Source organism: Euphorbia lathyris, chromosome 4, assembly GCF_963576675.1.
Source record: "Euphorbia lathyris chromosome 4, ddEupLath1.1, whole genome shotgun sequence".
Classification (NCBI taxonomy): Eukaryota; Viridiplantae; Streptophyta; class Magnoliopsida; order Malpighiales; family Euphorbiaceae; genus Euphorbia; species Euphorbia lathyris.
Genome location: NC_088913.1, coordinates 28,789,381 through 28,811,044, shown reverse-complemented (window position 1 = coordinate 28,811,044; position 21,664 = coordinate 28,789,381). Strand labels below are relative to the sequence as shown.

Sequence of the window (21,664 nt, the reverse complement as noted above, 5' to 3'; positions counted from 1 at the left end):
ATAATTATATTATTAAGAAAATAAATATTTTAGACATAATTAATATTTAAATGGTTTATATGACAATTAAATAATGAGTTAAATAATAGTAAATTAATGTGTTTATATTTTGTTAGAAAGAGTAAAATTGATGGTATTTAGAGACGTTCAAGGTAAAATTATAAATTTTTTGTACATTATCAGTAAATTCACACTTTCTAATAATTCACGCTTTCTAAAAAAATGATGTTAATGGCAAATTTGTACCTTATTCTATAAAAACATTAGTGAATTGCTATTTATTGCCTCTTAATTACTACTTACCGTTTACATATTGATATTTTTGTTCTTTTCATATTTTTCTTTCAAAAAATGTGAAGGGTTTCTCTCGTCCGATCAAAACTGAAATTCTGAAAATAATTGATGAGTTACAATCTAAGAACCCCGAAAATGGATGATTACGAGTCAGAGACATTAGACGGGGTACAAATTTTGAAAAAATTTATGTTATTTTCCGCAGGCGGTCAGGAATAACGTTTGGCCAATGACCAAGCGTTTTCCAGGACCGCATGGCCATTGTCGATGTGTTTTTCCTGGCTGTATATGGACATGTTAATGTGCAATATTGCCAATTATTTGACTTTTACACTCGTTTTAAGTGAAATTTTAACATTTATTATGATTTTCATTTATGTTCAGGTGCCATTAGAAGATTTTAGTAGTGAAGGGATCGATTACAGTAGTCATTTCTGACGTACTGAGATTTTTTAGACAAATTCAGAAGCAATCGAGTGAGCTAAAAAAGTTGCCATTGAACATGAGTTCGAGCTGATTATTGCTTCGCATAAACACGGGAGAAAGTAGAAGCTCTTGAGATGTTCTCATGGTGAACGATATAGAGGAGTTTTGAATAGCACGAGGGTCGGATCCGATCGATACTCTTGTCTATAAACAAGGTGGAACCTAACATCAACCATATCTACCTGATCGCCTTAGTCTTGAAAATCTGCTCTGTCGAACACATCTCAATGACAGAACTAGCAAATACTCTACCACCTCTATAATGCTGACTCAGCAGCTCCTCCCTACTGACCCCAACAGCTCCATACATGTTGTTTGAAGCTTATACGACCCCTCGTCAGAAGTCACCATCTTCCCTGCACTGGAATGAATAGAATATGCCACATATCATGCATCATGATGGTCATCTCATCAAAGGGCATGTGAAACGAGGAAGTGTCTAGTTGCCACCGCTCCACAAAAGTGCATATGAAGGGCATATCGATGTGGGAGAACATCGTCGATGGGAGGTGTGTTAATCTAGATGCGTCTATCATCTGTTGGACCTCTAGGGTCGACTGCTTGTACATTGTGGCCAATGTTTTATAACCGGCCAATCTAATATGGTACTTGAGGAGGCTCCTCATCTACCGTCTCCATATCCCAACGACAACGTGCCCATTAAAGCTGGAAATCACGCTACCATCTATCAGCCACACATCATCCTCAGCATCCCTATAACATTTGCTGCTCCCTGAAATTATATTACACATATAACATATAAATTATTGCAATGTTATAATAATAACTAAGGTAAACTAATATAGTACTTGAGGAGGCTCCTCATCTTCCCTCTCCATATCCCAACGGCAACGTGCCCATTAAAGCTGGGAATCACGCTACCATCTATCAACGAGCCACGCATCATCCTCAGCATCCCTATAGCATTTGCTACTCCCTGGAAATTATATTACACATATAACATATAAACTATTGCAACGTTATAATAATAACTAAGGTAAACTAATAACAAAATAAAACAAGAATGTAAATTATTTACCAGCTAACGACTCTATAATAACAAAATGGTCGCCTCTCCCTTTCATCACCTGGGATCCTATCCATCTCCTTATGATCCGAGTCATGCTTATCAGTCTCATCCACGTCAGTGTGAATGCCGACATCATCCACATGCTCCTCACGAGCTATGTGCTCCTCCTCAGCAGTCTTGCCTACTCAGTAGGCCTTTGCTGTTTTTGTGCCTCTTTGTCCCTCCGAACAGAGGCAATGACACCATGTCTGGTCGTGTCCCACTGTCCAGAACTCCCGCCCATCTCTAAACTCTGAAAAATGACAAACCAATTAAATAACCTCAGTTGTTATTTACTCTCATTGAAATTCGTTCCTAAACTTTAAGCAATTCCGTTATTTACTTTAATCTGATTATTATTTACTTTAATTGAGTTACATTTTTATTTACTATTAATTTTACTACTTACGCCAAATAACTTCACACTAATATTCTATTTCTACATACTAATTGACGTCAATTAATGAAAAATAACTACAAATTTAACGTAAAAACAGCAATCAGACGCTTCCCCAACTCGGTAGAGGCGTATTTTGAATTTCGGCTTTTGCTTCGAAAACACAAAAAAGTTCTCCTGAATGGAAGATGGAAGTTAAAATCGCGCTACCCAGAAGGCAGCCGGACAGGATTTATGCATGTCATTTGGACAAACGGAAAAACGTACCACCTGCCCAAAGGGGAGGCAGTTAGCAAAAATGCCTCCCCATTGGGAAAACGTTGAACCTTATTGGGAAAAATGCTAGTAATCGATCATTTTACTTTGTCGAACCTTATTTTCGACATGATTTTCATCCCGAAATGTGATTTTGAGAGAGATTATAGAGTTGAGAGATTATGAAAGAGAGAATGAGAGGTTTTGAGAAATTTATATGAAAATAGAGTGGTAAATAGCAAAATCCAAGCATTATTACATTTGTAAATTTTAGGCCTAATACACAAATAACCTCCTGAACTTGTCCAAATGTTGCAACTGCCCACTCCAACTTTCAATTGTAACAACTTACCCCTCAAACTTGTCCAATTGTAAAACATAACCCCTCAAACTTGTTCAATTGTAAAACAGAACCCCAAATTACTGACACGGATTACAATTGAAGAAACACGTGAAATACAAAAGCTGCAAACGCTCGTGGAATGTGATAATCAGATCTTTAGACCCAAAAAAATCAGTACTTAAGTAACCAAATCCTCAATTCTTCAAATTATTCTTCAACTTCTTCTTCTTCTTTTTGTTATTGCTATTCGTTTTTAGTGATTTCTTGATTCAAAGTTTTGGGATATTATGTGGGTGAAAATATGTTTATGTGGAGAAATAGCTCCATTGAAGATTTCATAGCGTGATACGAATTCGGGGAAACATTTTTATGGTTGCTTCAAGTACGGGGTAAAAAAAATCTCAATTTGGGGTTATGTTTTACAATTGGATAAGTTTGAGGGGTAAGTTGTTACAATTGAAAGTTGAGGGGGCAGTTGCAACATTTAGACAAGTTCAGGGGGTTATTTGTGTATTAGGCCTAAATTTTATTATAAATTGAATTTAATCTAACAATTGGTCACCCGTAAAAGAGAGAAAATAAAAGGTGAAAAGAATCGATATTTTTTTTTGGTAGAAACAGGAAAGGAAAACAAACAAACAAAGAAAACTAACCCGGGATCAGCCTAGGAAGGCTAACCCCAATCCTATCCTCTAAAAGAAGAGACGAAAGAAAGATGGGAGGATCAGAAATGGTAGAAACACCTAACATCCCCTCATGCCCAGCTGCCGCCAAGCGATCCGCAACCCGGTTCTGTTCCATGTAAATGTGGCTGAACATTAAGAACTCAAAGGAAAGGCGAAGCCTTAAAATAGCTTTGATAAGATTTTGGCTGTTAAGACAAATAGCCTGGTTATCAGAAATCCTGTTGATTGCCTCCATGTTATCAGATTCCACAGATAACCTCTTAACACCCAGGCTAATGGCAAGCTTGATACCCGAGAGAATACCCCAAAGTTCCGCCAAAAAGGAAGAACCCATCCCCAGGTTCTGGGTAAACCCAGCCAGCCAGGCGCCACCCGCATCACGAAGAACTCCTCCGGCAGCAATCTTGGCATTGCTAAGACAGGTGCCATCCGTATTCAGCTTCACTACCCCTTCTCTCGGCTTGTTCCAACCAACGAGGTGGACCTCTCTTTTCTGGGTAGACCTGACAAGGGGATCCCCTTTGAAGCTCTCAGTAATAATAGAGAGTTTTTTCGAGAAGAAATCAAGTAAGTCAGGAATAAGGACAGTTTTATCAGCAAAATCTTCTCGTTCCTCCACTTCCAAATTTGGTGACAGATGATAGCAAAGAAAATGTCACCATGCTCCATGTTAGCCATTAATTTCCCGCTAACACCATCAGAGAACCAGTCATACTCAGAATGGGCCATGAAGGAAGGAAGAATGTGGTGAGGGAGAATCTTCTTCCAAACCTCTTTACTCTTAGGGCAATCCCTCAGAGCATGGCACAAAGTTTCATCATAGCCTCTGCATCTACTGCAAGCTCCTGAATCCGCCAAGTGCCGTCTGTGCCTATCCGAGTTAGTAAGCAACCTGTTCTTGACTCCCAGCCACAGGAAACTCCTAATACGGTAAGGGATTTTAAGGGCCCAAATGAATTTCCATATATCCGAGAGAAGATCAGCCCTGTTATGGGTAAAAGCTTCAAAGACTAACTTACAAGAATAAGCGCCATTGTTAGTCAGGGCCCAGCAATGCCTGTCCTTGTCTTCCTCATGATTACTAATCTTAACTCCTCTAATACTAAGGAGGGTCTCCAGGCTAAAGAAGGTATCAAACTTTGACCAAATCCAGTCTCCCTCCGAGTCCACCACATCGGCAACTTTCCAGTTACGGATGTTACTAGGCGGGGGGGGGGGGGGGGGGGGGGGAGCTACACACTTCTATAAGCGGTTTGTCACCAATCCATGTATCATACCAGAAACTGATGGACTTACCATTACCCACCTCCAGGCCAACCCCCGAGCAGAACTCAGCAAACACAACGCTAAGCCCTTTCCAGAGGAAGGAACAACTGACAACTCTCTCCTTAGGGCCACCAAAGATTTTGTCTTTCCGATACTTGCCACAGAGAAGACGAACCCAAAGAGAGGATGGGCATTGCCACATTCTCCAGAGTAGCTTCATTAAAAGGACTTTGTTGTTGTCCTTAGCTTGTCTGATGCCAAGACCCCCCCTGCTTTTCGGCTGGCAGACCTCCTTCCAAGGGACCAGGTGAATCTTTTTCCCTTCTCCAGACTCACCCTAAAGGAAACGCCGGTTAATCTTGTCAAGCTCGTTGAGGACCGGCTCAGGGAGTCTACAGGCTTGCATGATATGGTTAGGAGCCGCGCAATTGACAGACTGGATTAAAGTAAGACGGCTTGCTAGGGAAAGAGAATTAGCTTTCCAACTAGCACACAAACCGTTAGTTTTGTCCAAAGTATCTTTAAAAGAGGCTTTGGAGACTCTGTCGCTGTGAAGAGGGACCCCAAGATACTTCCCCAAAGAGTGAGTCAGGGGAATGCCGGAAAGATCACTCAGCCTTCCGCACATGCCTTTGTCCATGTTCTTAGAGCAAAGCATCCGAGATTTTTGGATATTAATCTTCTGGCCAGAAGCAGCACAGAAGCAATTAAGGATATCCATCACCACACTAATTTGCTCCTCATTCCCTTCCACGAAGAGCATCACATCATCAGCGAAGAACAAATGGGTAATAGGAGGGCAATGTTTGTTGATGGATACAGGGTGGAGAATCCCCTTGCTCACAGCCTCTTGGATCAGGTGCGACAATCTTTCCATAACAATAACAAAAAGGAAGGAGCTCATAGGATCTCCTTGACAAATTCCCCTGGAGGAGAGAACTCATCAGACATATCTCCATTGATCATAACCTGGAAAACAGGAGAGGCAATGCAATCCTCAATCAACTTCCTCCAACTCTCCGGGATACCAGCTTTCATCAAACTATCCAGAAGAAAGCTCCAGTTTAATCGATCATAAGCTTTCTTCAGATCCAGTTTGAGAGCCACGATCTCTTTCCTACCTTTCTTCATCTTCATGGAATGGACCACCTCCTGGGCAATAACAACATTATCCATCATTTGCCTGCCAGGAACAAAACTCCCTTGATTCTGGCTTATAATCTCCGGAAGGATCCGTCGGATTCTATTAGCCACAATCTTAGTGATAGCTTTATATAATACATTGCAAAGACTGATTGGCAGGAAGGCGAAAAGAATGATGTTAAATAAAGGCTAAGATTCTTCAAAAAAAAAAAAAAAAAGAAAAAAAGAAAAAAAAAGAGTGTCGTTTTGTGCCAGGAAAACGTGGGGAAGATCGAAAGGGATAAAAAAAATCTTCCATTTCATTGCCGACGCAAAACCAATCGGAAGGGAGATAGGGAGAAATAATAGGCATGGGAGATGAGAAGGTGAAGACTGAAGCTTTGCAGATAATAGGCATGTTTCAACTCCTACCCAAATTGGTTGTCTTCGACCTCGATTACACTCTCTGGCCTTTCTACTGGTACTCTCTCTTCCGTCATTTTTATATTTATGATGAAATTGTATATTCTATGCTTACAGTTTTTTTTTTTTATGATTCAAAGGGTTTTTGGGGGTTCTTTATCCTCTGCATTCTTTTGATGGTCGTTAAATTCAATTTTGTATCGTATATATTTAGGGAGAGGGAGCTAGGAAGCAAACAACGGGAAGTTGTAGGTTGTATTATGCAGTAGCTCACTGCTTCTGCTGTTATTTGGCTTAAAATAAGATGTGATTTTTTAAATGCCATGTTGAATTTCTGGATTGGTCAAGTACTGCTTTCCAAGGTTTGGATGGTCTATAATTGCTAGAATTCTTTGATAGAACATGTTGCTTGATATAACAGCATATAATAAGAATATCAAAGTGAATAATCTTCACCAAATCATATGTTCTTGATGCTTAGGAAATAGAAATTGTAGGACTGGTTCTATAGTCTTCCTTGAGGGCCTCTGAAGCTTTCACTTAGTGGCAATTTGGCCTTAGAATCTGATATTGTTTTCAAACTTTCCCTTGGAACGGGTGTTGATGTGGTTGTACTGATGCTTTAATAAATTTAGTGTCTGAGGCATGTAAGTTACTGCAGTCTCATCTACTTGTTTGGTTGAGTGCATATGGTTTTACATTTTATGTACCTCCAATTCTATAGTGGTAGTCCCCTATTTTCAATGGAGAATGAATTACAATATGATATTTTTGTTTGTCAGAGATTAATATAAGATCTATGATTGAACTTTAACTATAAGCTTTTAGTTCAATCGATTCAATGACACTTTTTGATGCAGCGGAATAAAACAGACTTTCGTCCTAAACGATTGTTCGCGCACGAACAATGCTTAAAACCGTCAACGATCGTTGAATCGCGCACGACTAACGAAAATTGGAAAAAGAGAATAAACTCTGAAATTTTATTAATCGAAAACTGCTTACATAAGGGGGGCGTCGAGCCTTTATATAGGCTGACAAATAAAACCTAATTCGAAACCTAAAAGGAAAAGTAACAAAAACACGGAAATAATTGAAAGTGCGACAAAAACACAAAACTGTCGTTTTGAGGCCCAAAACGACCTCAGATGGCTAAAAAACACGTCCACCATGGGCCGAATCCAATCAAATTAGGGTTCGAAATCGCTAAATTCCAACAACCCCGTTTTAACTTCAAAATATTAGCTTTGCCACCGGATCAGCTTTCTCCAAATAGTTCAAGTCTCTCTCCACTTCATCACTTTTGATCTACATTTTTCCTGTTTACTTCACAAACTTGATCTATATGTCTTATTCGTGTATTTCAATATCAGCATATTGTCTAATCTGAGGAATAGTTTTGGCATGAAAAGTTTGGATGATTACTGAAAATTTAAGGAGACTAAATTTTAGTCCCAGAGGATTATATATGTGATCACAACCATCTAGAAAGCGTTTGGTTTAATTCTCCAGTGTTGTTACGAATGCTGCAGAGGAAAGAAGGTTTGATCCTTTTAGCTGTTAATTGTTAGTCAGCTCAATGCTTTGTAATTTTCGTTTGGTCGGCAACAAACAATTTGTGGATATATATGCTGTGCCATACATCTCTTTTTTTTTTTTTGTCCTGAGGGCGAGCCTTGGCGCAACTGTAAATATTATTGTCGTGTGACCGAGAGGTGTCACGGGTTCGAGTCTTAGGAGCGGCCTCTTGCCAAAAAAAAATTGGCAGGGGAAGGCTTGCCCCCTAGACACCCTTGTGGTGGGAGCCCTCCCTGAACCCGCTTAGTGCACCGGGCCCCGTTTTTTTTACACAGTCTACTGTTTCTGAGAAGATGCAGATAGAAGTTGTTGTTAGTACTTGGTAGTATGGTATGACTGTCCTGCAGAGCTTCTTGGATTAAACTTGATTTCATTATCATTGTACTGGTTCTTTTCCCTTCATAAATTTCTATTATATAGTTTATGAGATCTAATGTCAACTTGAATCCTCTAAATTCAGTGAATGCCGCTCAAAACGTGAAATGCCATCTTTGTATCCCCATGCCAAAGGCATCTTATATGCACTCAAGGACAAGGGGATTGATGTAGCCATTGCTTCTCGATCACCGACCCCGGATATTGCCAAAACATTTCTTGAAAAATTGAGCTTGAAATCGATGTTTGTAGCCCAGGTGAGTTGACAACAAGGTCCATTTCTAATATCTTCTTTCTTTTCTTTTTCCTGTCTTTATTAAGTGTCTGCACTGAAGTTTGGCTAATGACTGGTTTAGTTTCATAAATATTTTCTGATATTAGAAAATCTCACTTGTCTAAGATATAAAGGGACGGCCCGGTGCACTACGCGTCCCCGCTAAGCGAGGGTCCGGGGAGGGGTCCCACCATGTTTAGAATAAATAGAGGTGACAGTCAGTCAATATAAATTCTCTCCAAGTAAACAGCCTCTAAATTCTGTCAAATTGACTACTTAAAAAACTTAGGATGCTATATGGACTTAATCTGTACTTATCTACACATCCTTATGATTGTCATGGTTCTTGAGTGAAATTAGCTTTACTAGAGGCTTTCAATGAGAAGCAACAATCGGAAATAGCCTCTTTGTATGGCTTCCATATTTCATTGAATCTTAATTGTATTGTGCAGGAGATTTTTTCCAGCTGGACTCACAAGACTGATCATTTCCAGAGGATTCATTCAAGAACCGGGGTACCCTTTAGCTCGATGCTGTTTTTCGATGATGAGGATAGGAATATACAAGCGGTAAGAAGCCTTTCTTACACCTCATTTTGCTTTATCAGTAGCATCCATCCTGAGTTTGATTGAAATATGTACATATATTTTGGGTGAAACTCCTCCAGGTTTCAAAAATGGGAGTGACAAGCATTTTAGTAGGAAAGGGGGTTAATCTTGGAGCATTGAGACAGGGGCTCACAAATTTCTCCCAGAATGTGAATACATCCGAGAAAAACAAGGAAAAGTGGAAGAAATTTTCACAGAATTCAAATTCATCCAAAAAGAAAGAGCAAGATTGAATTTTTATATTATTTAAGATATTGGAAATTAAACCAATCAAGAATTCCATTTGATCATTAGATTAAATTCCATTATATTGTTGTATCGATTATATGCAAGAATTTGTGTTGTTAATATATTGTAGTATATGCTGTGTTGAGTAACATATTAGAGAGGAATATATATATATATATATATCTAATTTATTATTCTTACCGAGTGGTCATTTGTAAATTACTGAGTAGACTCTTTTTTCTCTGATTCGGTGAGTTAAAACAGATTCACCTGATCACTAAACATCAATTTGTGCTAGTAAAATATTTTAATTTCAATAAAATCACTTTGATGATATTTTTAGCAATTTTAACACACAATTGTTGACTTGGGAGTTGGGTGGATGGTTACGACACAAACATGATACAAACATAAAAGTGATGTTTGGCTAATAGAGTTAGATTAGTTGATTATTATTATTATTTTTTAAAAAAGTTAGTTGATTGTTAATAGTTGATGGAACATTTTAAATTATGTTCAAATCTATTTAGGTTGACTCTCCATCGCTCACGAAGAAACTGAATCCCACATCTATCAGTGGGAAACTTAAAGTGACATCCGTTCGGTTCCATCCCCTAATAGGATCCGATGCACATGAAACATCAAGAAGCCCAAACCCCATGGAAGAGCTTTAGGTAGCCAATGGGAGGAGATTTGGGACTATGTCTCTCTCTCTCTATCTTTGATCAATATACTATGTGTAAATTACAAAACTGGGTAAAATGGGAGATACATTTACATATTTAACCCATTTACTCAACCTATTACATATCTAGACTGTTTTTGTGTGACTTTCCCATAATACCCCTAACCTTTCCACTTCCCCCTTACGCGAACTGTCTCTCCCCCCTTCTCATTGGTTACGCGAAACGGTTGGCTCCTCCATTAATGATTCCCAGACTTTTGATCTTCCTATCTTCCTTTAAATTACACGAAATCTGCACAATTTCTCCAAATCACAATGTATTTCTCTTCCTCCTCTCTTCATCTCTTGATTCTTCATCTTCCTACTGCTAGAAAACGAAGTCATGGTTCTTCATCTTCCTGTTCCTGCTCGTTACTTGGTTTCTTTCTTCTTGTTACCATCAAAGAAATGGCTATTCTACGTTGTTTCCATCGCTTTTCCCAGTTTATCATATTGTTATTGTCGCTTTTAAGGGTGAAAGGCGCGAAAAATGTTAGTATCTATTATTTTCTCTGCGTTTTCTATGAAATCACTTCGCGTAGTCGATGATTTCGCTAAGATCTACGATGAGAAAGAGCCTGAAACGTGACGATCTACTTAGCGAATCGATTATTTCATGAAGTCTGCGAGTAGAAAAGTTCATAATTTCACTCACAGATTTCGCGAAAGCATCAATTCGCTAAGTAAAATCATCATCTTCCCTACACATTTACATTCGCATGTTTCGCTAAGCCTCATTTCGCGAAGCCAAATCGCCCTTTTTTCCGCCTAACACGATTAATTTTTTTTAAGGTGATTGAATACTTAACATCCCTTTCTGGAACGCGGTGTACTCGGATGCAGAGGAAATGACTTTCCTTCCTGTATAGAGAGAAATTTCCCTCAAGATTGGCACATTCACTTTGAAATGATTGGTTAGGAGAGATTGTTCCAATCTTAGTGTGCACTGATGCGCCTCCCGTTAAGAAGGCTCATTAAGGGATAAGTGTACCTCGTCGTTATCAAGTAATAAATCTGGAAAGTCCAGGTATCGAATCCACAAGATTTATTTACTACAAGTATCGAGCTACTTGGTCTCAGGTGTTATCTAGGCTGTGTGGGTTTTGAGTTGGTTTTGTTTAAGTTAATCTACTCCTAGTTGAATTATGCTACTCCTAGCTAAATTATACTAATTCGAACTAAGTTATTCTACTCCTAACTAAGTTATCCTGCTCCTAATTAAGTTAAACTACTCCTAAGTGATTTTTCACTAATGCAATTACCTGAAGGAACATGGTATGAACAATAATGATGAAGATAGATTATTAGGTCAATAGATTAAAAACCTAATCTAAGTCACTTGTATTCAAGGCGATTAACCCTACTTACCCTCCTGAAGTCCCTAGTGTGTGATTCCCTTGTAAGGCCGAAACTAGGTCTAAGGCTCAGCAATTTGGGCTTAATCAACTAAGAGGTCGTCAATCTCCTAGGCTCTGACTAGGTCAGATTCAGCTCGCAATATATGCCTACTAGATTTTGGGGCTTTTGAATGAGTTAAACCAATTGAATAAAGCGTAAGACAAAGATTAAACAAATAATCATAGAACAAAACAAGAGCTAAAATATCATTAAATGCGAAGAATATTGTCACGGGATACAATTAGGCTAGGATTCATAGACTGTATCAAAGGGTACAAACATAGTAAGATAAAAGGTGATACGAAAATCCCTTTCAGGGAGCCTGTCTACCCTGCAGCCGGCTTCCTAGGTCTTAAGGACGGACCTTGAATAATTCTCGGTGGATGGAGCTTCGGAGCTTCTTCAATGGAGGTTGAAGGAGATGAAGAAGGTGGAGAGAATTCTTCAAGGGTGAAAAGCTAAGGTAATTTACAATAATGAAAGATATATAATTTACAATTGGAAATTCCTATTTATAGATGCGGTTCGGGCCCTCTTTCTGACCTAATTCGTGTCCTTTTGCAGGTGGGAAGACGTGGGGTCGATCGTGACTTTGTGGGGCCGGGAATCAGTCTTTTGACTAATTCCCGCTGGTCAGCTCGACGCGAGCTGGCCTACGAAGGCCAGTTCGACGAGCGGTTTTGCCCAGAACACCTTTGCTGCTGGATGTCCCAAAATGCAATTTCCGCCCGAACTCATTCCTGCACATGGACGTAAACTCCAAATAGCATTAGTCCCAGGGCTAAATTGACCCACCAATCGCTTATCTTGAGTGAACACTCCATTTGGTGCGACTTTTGGCGGATCAATTAGCTATAAAAGGTAATGGAAATTTAACGCACATGCTATTTTGGCCATATTTGCCTGAAATAACCAGAAAATGGGCCTAAACAACGAAAAGTAAATAAAACATCTCCAATTTCTAACTAACTCACACAAAAGCATATAAATGCGAGAATTGCTCGCTTATTCATGAAATAACGCTAAAAACCGTCATAAAACCGTACCCAAAGATAGAGGTTTTTGACCCCTATCAAACCTCCTCGCACTTAAAACCTTACTTGTCCCCAAGTAAACTAAAAAACTAAACCTGCAATCACAAGCAAGCTAGAAAACCTCCTGGTTTGACTAGGTGCTTGACACAATTTCGAGCATCTGTAATTACATGCATTCGGAAATACAAAGTAGAGACACGATATCCAAAAGCCGCATTTCAATTATCACAGGTCATATGTTTAAGAAAAAGGACACATGTTCAATTAAACGAGCTTAAGGGGATAACTAAGTAAAACACCTCGACATAGGTAGTTCACTCAATTCACACAATTTTGGTGGCTAAAGTGTTTACTCTCGGCTTATGTTCTTGCTTAGGATTACGTTGATTTTGCACGTTCATCCAAGTTCCTCTACTATGCTATATGAATCCGATGATATCAAAAACAGCCTCGAATTGGGGTTGTAATGTGGTTAGAGGGTTAAAGGTACAACAAGGGTTAGGAGTTCTAGCGCTAGAAAAACAAAGTTTAAAATGGCTTTAGCAAATTGTGAAGTGATTGAGCTTTTTATTCACATATTTTTCTGAGACGTTCTAATTTTAAGACTTGGGAGATATGGTTATCCTTCTTTTTGTTCGTCTCTTTTCTTTTTCTTTTCTGTTTTTTTTTTTTTCTTTTTTTTTTCTTTTTGGATACTAACACTCATTCACTTCTTAGCCTTTTGGCTTGCTACTATGGTGCCATAAACAAGGATAAAGCGCTAGAAGAAAACAAAGGCTCAATGCGAGCTTTGCAAAAACTTGGGTTAAGAACAAACTAAGTGATGGTTTGCAAAAACTGGGTTAGAACGAAAGAAAAATCTACAAACTACAAAAAAAAATACAGGCTCAAAGGGGCTTCCTAGAGTAGATGAAAAAGAGAAAATAAGGTAAAGAAAAGGTTAATTCTAATGAGGCTAATTCATCGTTTAACATCTCAAATCATCGCATGTAGGTTCAACTCAGTATTAGGTGCAAAATCTGTAATCTGTCCACAAGTCAAAGCATTCACACAAAAATGTCAAGAAAAATAGCTTTTTGATGTTTGCTCTTGGGCTCAAATTCAACTCACAGTTCTTGGGTTTCAAATTTGTGCTTACTAGTTCTCCCCAAACTCAAGTTTAATATCACATGCCTTCAATTCTTAAGTTATCTACCTAAGTAATGATTTTAGCATTTCTTCAAAAGTAGGGTCTAAATGCAAACTTTAGCTCATGCTTTTACAGATACAGGGATTGTGTCCTACATCTAAACTAGTTGTCATGCAATCTTAGATTCGGTTCTCAGCCCTCAAGGAAAAATAATGAAGTTTAGATTCGAAGGAGGTTCACGGTTTTAGGTCCTAAACATGCAAAAACATAAATAAAACCCGAAAACGTTAAACTAAGCTAGACACGACGCAACAAAAATTAAAAAAATTATACAAATTTTTGTAAGTTTGTCTACCCCTCCTCCTCACACTTAAAATATGCAATAAGTTCCAACATTGCATCTAAAACCATCAAGCACAAATGTAAAAAGTTAGGGTGGAGAAGACAACTTACTGATCAGTCGGGGGGTATGTCCATGGCATGTCGTAGCGCTCGCAGTAGTCTGCCGCTACGTATTCAAGACCTGTGAGCCTCCGATCCATGTTCTGCTCAAAATTGGTGAACCGTTGGTCCATTTGTTGAACAGTGTTAACGGTTCGGAGGTTAAGGTCCCTCATCTCTGCCATCATGGTGTTTATGGCTTGGAATTGGGCCTGCATCCACGGCTCTTGATACTCCGTTTGGTCCCCTGCTGCTGCAGCTGCAGCTCCTTCCTCCTCAGCTTCTTCTTGCTCTTCCTCTCTCTGTTGTGGTGGTTTCCGTGCTCGTTTCTGCGTGTTCCCGCTTGAGCTTGCTCCTCCAGATGGATCCCTATTTAAGACTGCATGAAAGGTAGATCTTCCCAAAAATTTGGAGTTAAGCAATGTAGGGTGGAAACCCCCTTTGTTAATGACCAAATCTTTGAATTGGTCATCAAGGAAGTGGGTTACCAAGTACCCAAGCCCAATTGAGCCGTGTTTCCTACTTGTTTGGCTTTGAAAACCTTCAAAGATAGTTTTAACATTCTCAACAGGTTTATGATTGGCTACACACCATAATATGAGCACTTCGGTGCTCGAGACCTTGTTACTCTCGTTTTTGCCTAACAAATTATGCGCTACAAATTTGTGTACAAGGTTTAACATTGGGTCTAGGAGAGAGATTGGGCTAGCAGTGCGGGAGTCATAATCTGATGACCCTGTCAGTTGGTACCATGCTTTACTCAATGTCATGGGTTCCTCAAAACCCGAGACTGCCTTATCAGAGTTATAAACTCCCATACAAGCTGCTATTACAGTATCACCGAGACGATAAGGTTTACCGTTCAGTCTGAAGGAGTATTTATCAGTCCCTATGGGTGTCTCTTTTTTTAGGGTAGTCAGAAATTCTACAGTGTATCTTTCATAAGCGACAGTCCTTTTTGTGGCCAGATGATACCAGCCTTGGAATTTCAGGATTTCCTTGAAATCCTTTTCCAACCCTAGAGATGCTAGGTATTTTTGATCAATAATGACGTGAGGAGAATGGTCTTGTCTAGAGAACCAATCATATAACAGTCCTTCATGCTCATCGACTAACCCAAAAGGAGGATTATACTTAGCTTGTAAGGCATCACTGAATTCAATGTCGGAGTCGGCTTCATTGTCAACAAGGACCTTGGCCTTACCTTTTCTGCCCATAGTACCTGAGAGGGAGACCAAACGAACCGAGTTAGAACATATTTATATATTTATACCCAAATGTCCAAATATCCAACCTATAGGCATGAGTTGAAGTTTAGAAACTTAGGAAAAAAAATGTAAGTTTTCAGTCCTTAAGTAATTTACCCGTAACTCCTAATCCGTGCAAAATCAACGAGGCCCAGTGATCAAATTGTGTTAAGAAGGTGAAATGGGGTCCTATTGACAAGTTTTCAACTATAAACTGCATGCTTGAATTTTGAGCAAAAATGGAGATTAACCCAATTTGAGCAATTTCTCCAAAAATCCATAAATTAGGAACTCAAATCATACTCAAAGCACATATTGATCATAAGAATGTCACAGATTGCAAGAAGATCAAGAAATATAGGCAAATAAGTGATTTAATTTGAAAAAAAGATAAAAAAATCCCCAAAATCTAGTGTTACCCAATATTCCAAAAAACCAATGTTCTAAACTAAAATCTAATCCTAGAATCATGCGGGAAATAAAAAATAGGTAAGAATCCATACCTTGTTCGTTGATTTCGGGTTAGGATTGTGGATTTGGGGGTTAGGGTTGTGAAGAAAAACAAAAGAAGAAAAGAGAAAGAAAGAAAGAAAGAAAGAAAAGAGAGAAGTAAGTTAGGAAGGGGATGAATAGTCATCCCCTTTTTTTAAGGAATTTTTTTTTTTTAGATTCGGGATTAAAATCTCGAACCGGCCTGTGTCGGCCAAGCTGCCTGGCTTGGCCGACCAGCTCGGCGAGCTGGGCCCCTTTGGGCGATTTTTTTTTTTTTTGTAATAAACACGCATAGGGGGAGACAAAACTTGACAAACCAATAATAAATATAAGAACGACGAAGGCAAACAACAAAATTAAGGAAAAGGGAAAGGAAAACGGTAAAATAATTGTTCAAGTTTTGAATTTAAACCGAGGAGAACCCGATTTATCCCCCTTACTCAATCCTTTCTCAAGATCTTTGGATTCTTCTCCGTTGTGCTTGAGAGAGAACCCTGTGGCCTTTCCTATCGGTCCCTATTGATCTGGGCTACCTGATTGCTCAAATCCTTGCAGAAGGCTTCGTTATTAGCAAGCCTAGCTGAAATCTCTTTCAAGAGAGTCACCACTTCATCAGATTCCTTAGGAGGTTGCATTGGCCCTTGGTTCTGCTGTTGATATGGGGGCATGCCAAGTCCCTTCTCTCTGTGCTCTTGGACAAAACCGTTGGGAGGTCTAAGCACATTCTGGTTTGAATTCCTGTAGGATAGGTTCGGGTGCTGAGGCCTCCTGTAGTTGTTGTTGTTGTAGGAGTTGTAGTTGTTGTTGGGGTTGTAATTGTTATAGTTTTGGTTGTACCTCGGTTGTCCCCCAACATAGTTGACTATCTCCACCCCATCTCCAGCGAAAGGGCTACCTTCTTGACAATCCTTTCCATGGTGGTCGCCGCCACAATGCACACGGGTGGGAGGTTGGCTGAACTTAGCCAAAAGGATGTCCATCTTCCTACTCAGATCCGCAACAACCGGATTTTGTTCCTGATCTTCCACAGCAAACACCCGCTGCCTTGTGGGGCCAGCGAGTTTCTCCTCTTACCATTGCACACTCTGTTGAAACACCTTTCCATATGATTTTGATTTGAAAAAATTATTTAAGTAATTGATAAAAAAATATTCTAACACATTAAATTTAAATGCTTTGATTTATTTACACTAATGTGTTTGTTCAATGTTGAGTTTATTTATCTATAAGACATTAAGATACAAAGACTAAAAGCCCATAAGTGGAAGTCAAGCCCAAGTCAACATGATCAAGACCTCACGGCCCAAGAAGATGAAACATAGCCGTTTCAAAAAAAACGACGACTCAGCATGTAGAAGGATCGAGAAGCCTTCTAGCAAAAGCTTTAAGAGGAAGCTGCTGAGTTAAGCGACAAGCAGTCAGGACAGCGGCAGACAAGAATCAACTTCTAGACAAAGTATTTCTACTTTGGGTAAAGTTCAGAAGGCGCATGAAGCTGTCTGGAAGACTTTGCCAAAAATATCGAAACATTCTGTTTGCCAGACGAAAAGCTACCGAGCACTGCCGTGGACAGAAGATGCGAGAATCTCATTGGCCAACGACACTGTGCACGTATTGAGTGACAATGACAGGAAGCCGTTTCCCTCCAACGGTTATTTCGAAATTCGAAATGACCAGGTACCTCTAGTGTCACTATATAAAGGCCTCTCATTTGCTTCATTCCATGCAGATCTTCAACTAGTCAAAACGCTGACCAAATTTCTACACGAAGTTCTGTGAGAAAAACAAAGCAAAAACTTACACCAATTTCCATATTATTGTGTAAAAGTCTAGAGTGGTTTTCAATCATCTAAAGTGTCTTAGCAATTGTTGTTTAGGACAAACACTTTATCATTTCTAGAAGAATAGAAAGGAGAGGCTGAGTACTCGGTTATAGTACTCAGCGGTAGATATAGGAGTGAGTAGAGGTAGAGAGGAAGGTACTCTTGTATACTCAGCTTCTATTGTAAAAGGTTTCGTGCTCTACCTTTAAAGAGCTCAGTAGAGAATTTGAAAAGCTCGGAACGAGTTCCGGGGACTCGACGTATGCGGAGAGGCCGAACCAGGATAAGTCTGCTGAGTAATATCTTTCTAACCCTTAAACTCCTTTACATATTGCTTGCTATAAAACTGACTAAGTAACGAGCTCACGCTGAGTTAAGTATACTAAGAAGCTGAGTTCGGGAATAGACTCTAAGTGCTATTTCCTGACTCAAGGAAAGAAACAGACTTAGTCACCAGTTGACTAAGCTTGTGTCTTCAAACTGCTTAGTCACGTTGTGTAAACCTTTTCATAAGAAAAGAAGTAAGCCTTAACGGACAAAATTTTAAAATAGTTCCTATCCCCCCCTGCCATTGGAACTAACTTGTCACGTTATAAGGGACCAACAAGTGGTATCAGAGCTTAATAGCTCACTGTGCAAGATATAACTATCTTGAGCTGATCCCCACTATGGCTAAGAACAGCACTCGGTTCCTCCCAGGAAATCAGACAACTCAGATTTTACCTGAGGGGTTGTCCATTACTCGGCCTCCTCTATTCTTCGGGTCTAACTATACCTTTTGGAAGAATAGAATGAAAAAGTTCATTCAGGCAACAAATATGAGTGCATGGCTATCTATAGTCCAAGGCCCATTTGTTCCTGTTGAAACTATTGACGGCCAAACGGTTGTTAAAGCTGAGACTAGATGGACAGAAGATGATCTCAAGAAGCTACAAAATCATGCTTCGGCTATAAACATGCTTCACTGTGCGTTAGATGCTGCAGAATACAACAAGATTTCAGGTTGTGAGTCAGTGCATGAGATATGGAAGAAGCTGGAGGTTACCTATGAAGGAACCAACAAGGTGAAGGAATCCAAAGTCAACCAACACATGAGGTTGTACGAGCTGTTTGAAATGAATGATGATGAAGGAATCTCTTACATGAACTCAAGGTTCACAAACATAATCAACGAGCTCAAGAGACTTGGAAAGATCTTCACTGAGGAAGAGCAAGTCAAGAAGATTCTTAGGAGTCTTCCTAAAAGCTGGCAAGCAAAGAAAATTGCTGTTGAGGAAGCTCAAGACTTAACCACCTACAAGTATGATGAACTCATTGGCTCGCTGCTGACCCATGAGATATCAATGAAGAACTTCGAGGTGAAGGAGAAGTATAAAGATAAGAAGCAAAAGTCTCTTGTCATGAAAGCTGACTCCACTGATGGGAGCTCAACAGACGATGAAGAAATGGCTATGTTCACTAGAAAGATGAAAAGGCTGTTCAGAAAGAATGACAAATATTCTAAGAAGCCTTACAAGAAGTTTGATAAGTACAAAGCTGAGTCCAGCGAAAGCAAGTACAAGAAGGACAGCTCAAAGCCCATTACATGCTTTGAATGTCATCAAACTGGCCATATCAAGTCAAGCTGTCCCACGCTGAGGAAAGAAAGAAAGAACAACAAGAAGGCAATGGTGGAAAATTGGAGCGACAGTGATGAGTCTTCATCATCAGAAGCTGATGCCACTGAGTCAGCAAAGATTTGTTTCATGGCTGACGAACTTGCCGAGCCATGTGTTTCTGAGCATGCTGACCCCTCCATCGCATCTGACAATGAGATCCACTCAACTGAGGTAATATCACTACCCTTGCTCAGAAATGAAATGGTAAATGCCCTGAGTGACCTCTACACACTTATCAAAAAGTGTAACAAGAAGGTTAGAGCACTCAGCAGGCGATGTGATGAGATTGAGGAGGTCAAACTGAGTGACCTTCGATATCTTCTCCAGGACAACTCAACTTTGCATAGTAATGTAGAAATTATGCAAAAGTTTGTCTTTGAGGTCCAATCAGATTCTAAGAAACCGAGAAAGGATGTCACATCTATTTAGAACCAACTTAAGGTTCCGAATAAAAGAAATATTCCTCTGAACACTGAGTACAGAAGTACTAGTTAGCATAGATGGAATCCTCAGCGGAATGTCCAGTGTGACTTCTATGGGAAGAAAGGACACACCACGAAGGTGTGCTGGCACGCTCAGCACTGAGGTGCTGACCAGTCAGTGAGACATCCTAAATGGAAGGTCAGTTGTGACTTCTGTGGAAAGAATGGACATACTGTCCAAGTATGTCGTCATAAAATGAAATATGATGCTTTACCTGTTGAACCTAACAAACAAGGACCCAAAAAGAATTGGGTACCTAAAAGCAACTAGTTATATTGCAGGTAAGCCTGAGGTATGCTGAGAAGTCAAAGATGTGGTACATTGACAGCGCATGCTCGAGGCATATGACTGGTGATGAAACTCGGTTCATCATATTTGTGTGTAAACGAGGAGGAAGTGTAAGTTTTGGAGACAACAAAAATGGTAAGATAGTAGGGTCAGGAACCATTGGTGGTAATCCTACTATTGAGTCTGTCTCCCTAGTCAGCGGACTCAAATATAACTTACTCAGCGTAGCTCAGCTATATGACAATGGGAGAAAAGTTATATTTGATGACACTGGATGTAAAATATTCGAGGGTAAAACAAATGAGTTAATTTTAACTGCCCCTCGTATTGATAATGTCTTTATGCTGAACTTAGAAAAGAAGTTTTCAAAAACTGTATGCTTAGTGTCAAAGGAAGAAAATTCCTGGCTATAGCACAGGAGACTTGGTCATGTAAGCATGGACCTCCTGGCCAAATTAGCAAGAAAGCAATTGGTTGAGGGACTGCCAGAACTTAAGTTTGAAAAAGATCAATTATGCCACGCTTGTCAAGCTGGAAAACAAACCAAACAATCTTTTCATAGTAAATACACTGTCTCAACTAAGCGTCCATTAGAGTTACTACACTTGGATCTCTTCGGTCCAATCCAGCCGCTGAGCTTGGGTGGAAGAAGATTTTCCTTGGTCATTGTAGATGACTTTTCTCGGTACACTTGGATCATCTTGCTGAGTAGCAAGGATGAAACCTTTGAGACGTTTTCAAATTTAGTAAGAAAACTTGAAAATGATAAAGACCTTAAGTTAGCTCACATCCGAAGTGATAATGGTGGAGAATTCAAGAACCAACAGTTTGTTGAATTCTGTGAAACCAACGGCATTGACTATAATTTTTCTGCTCCTAGAACGCCTCAACAAAATGGGGTTGTTGAAAGGAAAAACATAACCTTGGTTGAAATAGCCAGGACAATGCTGAGTGAGCATAGGCTTCCAAAGTACTTTTGGGGAGAAGCTGTTAACACAGCGTGCTACATACTTAATAGGGCTCTAGTTAAACCTATATTAAAGAAGACCCCCTACGAACTTTGGAAAGGACGAAAGCCCAACATTGGATACTTTCATGCCTTTGGTTGTAAATGTTTTATCTTAAATACCAAAGACAGCCTAGCTAAGTTTGACTCAAAAGCTGATGAAGCTATCTTTTTAGGCTACTCAGCAAACAGCAAAGCATACAGAGTTTTCAATAAACGAACTCAGGTCTTAGAAGAGTCAGTACACGTTGAGTTCGGTGAAACTAACCCTGCAGGAAGAGACATGCAGCTGACTGAGGATGATCCACACTCAGCTCCCGCTGACCAAGAAACAGCCGCTGAGTCATTGCCTCAAGGGCTGACCAAAGGTAAAAGTGAAACTCAAATTATTTTCACTGACCAATCTACACCTACAGAGATTGTTGAAACACAACCAACACAAGACATCAATCTACCAAAAGAGATCAGAATACCAAGAGGTCACTCAGAGAGTGCCATTCTTGATGCCGCTGAGAACACCCTGATGACGAGAAATCA

General features: G+C 39.6%; 1 protein-coding gene across 1 annotated transcript; it reads left to right on the top strand.

Moving 5' to 3' along the window:
- The first annotated feature begins 6,164 nt into the window (after positions 1-6,164).
- LOC136225503 (uncharacterized) lies at positions 6,165-9,598 on the top strand. The gene is made up of 4 exons (XM_066013550.1): positions 6,165-6,399; positions 8,380-8,551; positions 9,021-9,137; positions 9,236-9,598. The coding sequence occupies exons 1-4, from the start codon at positions 6,290-6,292 to the stop codon at positions 9,407-9,409; spliced, it is 573 nt and encodes a 190-aa protein (XP_065869622.1). The 5' UTR covers positions 6,165-6,289; the 3' UTR covers positions 9,410-9,598.
- Positions 9,599-21,664: the final 12,066 nt, after the last annotated feature.

Bases quoted from the DNA above. Each gene is read 5' to 3' on its own strand.
- LOC136225503 (XM_066013550.1), top strand. From the start codon at position 6,290: ATGGGAGATGAGAAGGTGAAGACTGAAGCTTTGCAGATAATAGGCATG. The intron at 6,400-8,379 runs GTACTCTCTCTT...CTCTAAATTCAG, and splicing joins ACTCTCTGGCCTTTCTACTG to TGAATGCCGCTCAAAACGTG. The intron at 8,552-9,020 runs GTGAGTTGACAA...TGTATTGTGCAG, and splicing joins AATCGATGTTTGTAGCCCAG to GAGATTTTTTCCAGCTGGAC.